The sequence below is a fragment of the Leishmania mexicana genome, chromosome 23 (genome assembly GCF_000234665.1).
Source record: "Leishmania mexicana MHOM/GT/2001/U1103 complete genome, chromosome 23".
NCBI lineage: Eukaryota > Euglenozoa > Kinetoplastea > Trypanosomatida > Trypanosomatidae > Leishmania > Leishmania mexicana.
Window position 1 is genome coordinate 324907 of NC_018327.1, and position 6196 is coordinate 331102.

The window sequence follows — 6196 nt, forward strand, 5'->3', positions numbered from 1 at the left end:
CTACTTTTTATCCACCCACTTCGCACGCGAGCGCTTCAGCGTCTCCACGACGGTGGGGTCTGCCAGGGTCGAGGTGTCGCCCAGGTCGTCGTCGTTGTGCGTGGCGATCTTGCGCAGGATGCGGCGCACAATCTTGCCGGAGCGCGTCTTGGGCAGACCTTCCTGCGTGGGGTGAAGCACGTCCGGCGTGGCCAGCGGACCAATTACCTTGCGCACGGTCGCCTTCACCGCTGTCAGCAGCTCGGGCGTCACCTCCGTCCCCTGGCGGAACGTAAGGAAGACGTAGATACCCTCACCCTTGATGTTGTGAGGGAAGCCGACCACGGCGCTCTCCACCACGGCCGGGTGGGTGTTGACGGCGTCCTCGATCTCGCTGGTGCCGATGCGGTGCCCGCTCACGTTCAGCACATCATCGACGCGGCCCGTGATCCAGTAATAGCCGTCCGAGTCGCGGCGAGCACCGTCGCCTGTCATGTAGTATCCGTCCACGTTAAAGTAGGTTTTCTCAAAGCGTGCGTGGTCACCGTAGATGGTGCGGACCATACCAGGCCACGGCGCACGAATGGCGAGCAGGCCCTCTGCTGGGCCCTGCTTCTCATTCAGCTTCATGGGGTCAAGAATAACCGGCTGGACACCGAAGAACGGCAGCGTTGCACTACCGGGCTTCATGGGGGTGCAGCCCGGCATCGGTGTAATCATGTGGCCGCCCGTTTCGGTCTGCCACCACGTGTCCGACACATCGCAGTGGCCCTCGCCGCCGACATCGCGCAGCCACTTCCACGCCTCCACGTTGATCGGCTCGCCGACGGAGCCCAGCACACGCAGGGTGCTGCGGTTGCCCACCTTGACGTAGTCGTCACCGGCCTGCATGAGGGAGCGGATCGCGGTGGGCGCGGTGTAGAGGATGGACACCTTGTACTTCTCGACGAGCTGCCACCAACGCGAGAAGTCGGGGTAGTTCGGCACACCCTCGAACAGCACCGACGTGGCGCAGTGGATCATCGGACCATACACGACGTAGCTGTGACCTGTGATCCAGCCAATATCAGCCGTGCAGAAGTACACGTCGTCCGTGTGGTAGTCAAAGGTGTACATGAAGGTGGTGGAGGCGTACACCATGTAACCCGCGGTTGTGTGCACAATGGCCTTGGGTTTCCCGGTGCTGCCGGAGGTGTAGAGCAGGAAGAGCACATCCTCCGCCTCCATCCACTCCACCGGGCACTCCTCATGCTGCTCCGGCGTCAGCCGCGCCAAGGCATCGCCGTACCAGGTATCGCGGCCCTCCTTCATCTTGCAGGATTGACGGTTTGTGTTTTCGAATACGAGACACGGTACGTTGCACCCCAGGACGCTGCAGTCATCCAGCGCCTGGTCCACGATTGTCTTCAGCAGAATCGGCTTATCACCGCGAGAGGACGCGTCCGCAGTGATGACAAGCTTCGGGCTGCAGTCCGTTACACGAGTCACAATCGCCTGAGCAGAGAAGCCGCCGAAGATCACGGTGATGATAGCACCGATGCGGGCACAGGCGAGCATGGCCACCGCAGCGAACGGGATCATAGGTAGGTACAGGGCAACACGGTCGCCCTTTGTAATACCGTACTGGTGCTTCAGCACGTTCGCCAGCTCCACCACCCTCGTGTACATGCTGCCGTACGTGACTGTTTCCGCTACACTCGGGTCGTTGCCTTCAAAGTAAAAGCACACGCGATCCTTGTGCGCCGGCAGGTGGCGGTCCAACGCGTTGTAGCAGACGTTCGTCACGGCGCCCTCGAACCACTTCACGAAGATGGGGCCCTTGGACTTGTCGAAGTTGTACGACTTGACGCGCTGGTCATCCGCCCAGGTCGTCTTCCAGTAGAAGTCGCGCCGCGCAATTTCGGCCCAGAAGGCGTCATTGTGCTGAATGGAGTACTCGTAGATGTGCATGCGAGAGCCGAGGTGGGGACCGATGCGCGACTTCTTCCTGTTCGCCTCCGTCGGCTCCACAATGTTCGAGTCCAACACACTCTTGAAGTCGCATACATGCTGGGAAACTGACAGCGGACTGTTCAGAGTCACCGGACTGGAGACGACGTTGCTGCTCATCTTGTCGAAGAGTGCGTTCTTTTCGTTGTGCGGCTGTCTGTCTGTCTGTGTATGTGTGTGCGCGTGTATGTAGATGTACAGGTATGACGATGTATCGAAAACACCGAAGAAGAGCGCCAACGCAAGGGAGTGTCTGCGCGAGCGCGAGCGCGAAGGGGGGAACACGGACGAGAAACGAAAGAAGCGACAGGAAAGACAACGAGGCAGGCGAGCAAGGGAAAGAGAGCAAAGCTGTCTCTGCGTCTTTGTATATATATATATATATGTGGTGAGGACGACGTCGGCAAACCTGCACTCGTAGGCTCAGACGAAAGCTCGGAAAAAGGAACAGCTGGAAAAAAAAAAAAATAAGAAGACACCGAGACACACACAAGAAAACGAGTATCGCTTCAGCCACTATCGGGATGCGGACAGAGGGGGAGAGAGAGGGGGGGAGTGGGACCACGAGAGCAACGGATAAAGGCACGGAAGAGCCACGAGAAGAGGCACCTCTCTGCTTCTCCTTTTTTTTTCCTTCGTACTTGTGTGTAAGAGAGAGGGGGAGGGAGGGAGGGAGAGAAAGGGGGTGTGTGCGCGTGTGCGTGCGTGCGTGCGTGCGTGCGTGTAGGGGGTGGGGGGAGGTGCGACTGGTGCAGAAAAACGTATCGGCAAACAGAAGGAAAGAAGGCGGGCAGGCGTGAGTGAGTGGAGGTGCATATGGCAACGAGAGTTTCGCAAAGCATGGACGCTGCGTACGAAAGGGAGGCCAACCTCAGAGAGAGACAGGTGCACCAAGGGAAGGAGAGGAGATATCTCGGTGACGGCGATGGAAAGTGCGTCGAGACAGACACGCACACACACGCACACATAGAGAGTGCAATACACGGAGAACGCGAGAAAACCTTTTGTCAACGTGTTCACCCGTCTTCCACAGAGCACTGGGCCAACTCCACGCTCGAGTGCCCCCCCCCACACACACACACACCGGCCTGTCACAGACCCCTCCCCATCCGCGTCGTGCAATGCAGTCGTAGACACGCGCGCTACAGCAATCCCGCCTCAGCTATCTGAGCACGGTCTCTGCCCCAAACGCTACCCACCCACCCGCCGCCCCGCAGGTCGCCTCACAGCAGCTCCCATGGCGCCGGACCCCAACCTGGTCCCCCCACCCACCTCCCTGGGAGAGGGAGGGGCAGGCAGGCTCCCCACACCGGCAGGCAGCGAGAGGGCCGGGAGTGGAATACGTTCGAGTCACGCGGACACGCTGCCCCATTATATGGATGGCGCAGACGTGTGCGCTGTTGCAGGTCGCGCCGACGCAGCGCCATCCACAACACAACCGCCGACATCATCAGCGCTACATCTCTCTGACTTCCCTACGTCGTAGGCGCTGAGTCCTGGCATCACCAGGAGGTGGCTCGGCATCGGCAGGGGATAGCGGGGGGGGGGGCCTGCATGGCTTCCTCACACACACACAGTAGGGGTGCACTGAAGCCAGCGATACCACGCGCTGAGGTGTCCCCCTGTCATCTGGGTGTGGAGAGCAGTGCAGACGATGCCAAGAGCAAAAGGAAGAGGGAGGTACAGGGTCCAACTCGCCCTTCGGAAGCCTATGAAAGCGTGGTAAGACACACAGCCGTACAACATAGCACAGGAACACAACACCGAAGAAGGAATTAGGGAAAGGAAAAAAGAGAGAACGGGCGAGCCATGACCGAGCGTCATCGCAGTCGCACGCCTCTTTCGGATCGTGTCCGCGTGCTTGCCTCTTCATGAATCTGTTCGGCGTACCGACAGCGTGATGCGCAGCCATAATGCCCTCAGTGGAGGAGTGCAAAGGGATAGAAGAGAGGTGGGGATGTGCGGGCTGGAGGGTGTTGGGGTGGTGGTGAGGAGGGGGGGGGTGCGGCGCTTGGCAGAGGGGAAAGGGATAAAGACTGGAAAAGGAAAGGAGCGGAGAAGCCGAGACAAGACGAAAAAAAAGAGGCAGACAGACAGACATGGCTGCGCGGAAGACCAGCGAAACGGAGGAGGAGGGGGGGTAGGTGTGCGCACATCGAGTTGGCGCACAACTCTCTTGGGTTTTTTGTGCTTGTTTTTTGGGCTTTGTTCCAGAAAAAAAAACGAAAAAAAAACAGGTCAGCCCGACCCCTACGCACAGTCACACACACACACACACACACACACACAGAGACAGGCAAGCCTTGCACCCAAAGAAGCGAGAACGTAAAACGAAAAAAAAACGAAAACCAAAAAGTGAGGGGAAGAAGAGGAGGAAGTAGTCCAAGAGGCGGCAAAGTCAGAGGACACACAAGAGAGAGCGAGAAGAGACACACCAACGAAGAAAGGGGAAGGAACGTACGACTTCTCCGTCCTCGTGTGTGTGTCTCGTGTGTGGGTGTGTGTGTGTGTGTGTGTGATTTCTGTGTCGTTAGCGGGGGAGGGGGAGGGGGAGGGGGAGTGCGGAAAAAAGGAGCTGAAGAAGGGAGAGGATGGGGGTGAGGGTGAGGGTGAGGTAAAGGGGGGAGGGGGAGGGCGGGTAAAGAGACCTCCACACACACGCACACGAGGCACACACGAGACAGGCAACCAATAAATGTAAACACGCAAAAGTAGAAAAAAAAAACTCTATGTTTCTTTCTTTTTGTTTGCCTTAGCAACAAGAACAACAAGACGGGGAGACACGCACACGCACACGCACATGAAGTGAGAGGGGGGAGGGAGGGGAATAGAGAGAGAGAGAAGGGTGAGGCCGAGGGCCATGTTACGTGTTACTTTGGATAAGCGCTTCAACAACACTAATAAGAAGCACCAGATGACAGGAAAGCGAAAGGAGAGATGGAATCCGTAAAGCCGCAAACGAAAGAGAAATCCAGCGACGACAAAAAAAAAGCGAAACAGCGAAAAAAAAAACAGCGCAAGAGAGAGGGAGGGGGAGGGGGAGGGGCAGTTGCTAGCAGCAGCAATAGCAACAACAGCACACACACACACACACACACACACACACAGACAGAAGAAGAATAACAACAACAACAGTAAAGTGGTGAATACGAGAAGCGAGAGCCAAAACTGGCCGATGCGGAACAGAAAAGGCGAAAAGAGGAGAGACAAGAGTGCAAATAAAAGGGGGAAAAGGAGGAGGAGGAGCGACACGCGCGCACATATACGCGAGAACAACCCAAGACAACCTAATAATAATAATAAAAGAAAGGGAAACAAGAAGAAAGACATGTAGAAAAGAGACCATGAACAGGACGAGAAGAAAGTGTAAAGACGTACAACAACAGAAAACACGAAAAAAAAGCGGAAGAGGGGAGAGACACGAGAAAGAGAGAGTCGCGGTGAACAACAGTACAACAGAAAAAAAAGAGAGAGAACAGGCACAAGAGAAATCAAGCGTACAGAGGACGAGGAGGGGGGGAACAAAAAAAAGGGAAGCAACCGAAGTAGAGTAACAGCGTAAAAAAAAAAAGAAAATGAGAACAGGGAGTGTCAGGGGAAACACACATACACACGCAGCACGGCAGAGGCACAACACCCATACAGCATGTCAGCAAGAAAGGAAATGTGCAGACGGTGGTAGCTTAAAGAGGGGAGATCAAGATGCGGGAGGGGTTGGGAGCTTGGAGCACGTGTCACTGACCTGGGCGCTGCCCAGGTCCCTCCTCCCCACTTCCCATCCACTATCGCCTTCACCTCCAACATTCAAGTAAAAAAAGAAAAACAATAAAAGGAGAGGAAACAGAAGAGGGCAAAAAAGGGGCACAGTGGCACACACTCGCGCATGTCGTCACATGTGGATGCCCTCGCGGATACGTGGGGTAAGTCCAAGAGAGAACAAGGAGGGAGGGAGAGAGAGAACGAGAGGAGAAGAGTGGGGGATGTGTGTTGAGACGCAATATTCTTTCTTTACCTGTCGCTGATGTTGCTGCTGCTTGCTGTTGCTGTTGCTTTTCGACACAAGGCGCTGAGGCATGAAGTGGTGGGACGAGTCGACGCGTAGGCTCGAACAAGCAACGACAAATTAAAAACAAACCCCAAAAAAAAAAACGAATAACGGTGGGATACACACACATACATATGCATACATATACATATGTATATATATATATACATACACACGCATACA

General features: G+C 55.8%; 1 protein-coding gene across 1 annotated transcript; it reads right to left on the reverse strand.

Annotated features, from left to right (window-relative positions):
* On the reverse strand, window positions 1-2088 carry LMXM_23_0710 (putative acetyl-CoA synthetase; the record flags this gene model as incomplete). Its single annotated transcript, XM_003875659.1, has 1 exon — window positions 1-2088. One exon carries the CDS (start codon window positions 2086-2088, stop codon window positions 1-3), a length of 2088 nt encoding a protein of 695 aa, XP_003875708.1.
* Between the last annotated feature and the right edge of the window lie 4108 nt (window positions 2089-6196).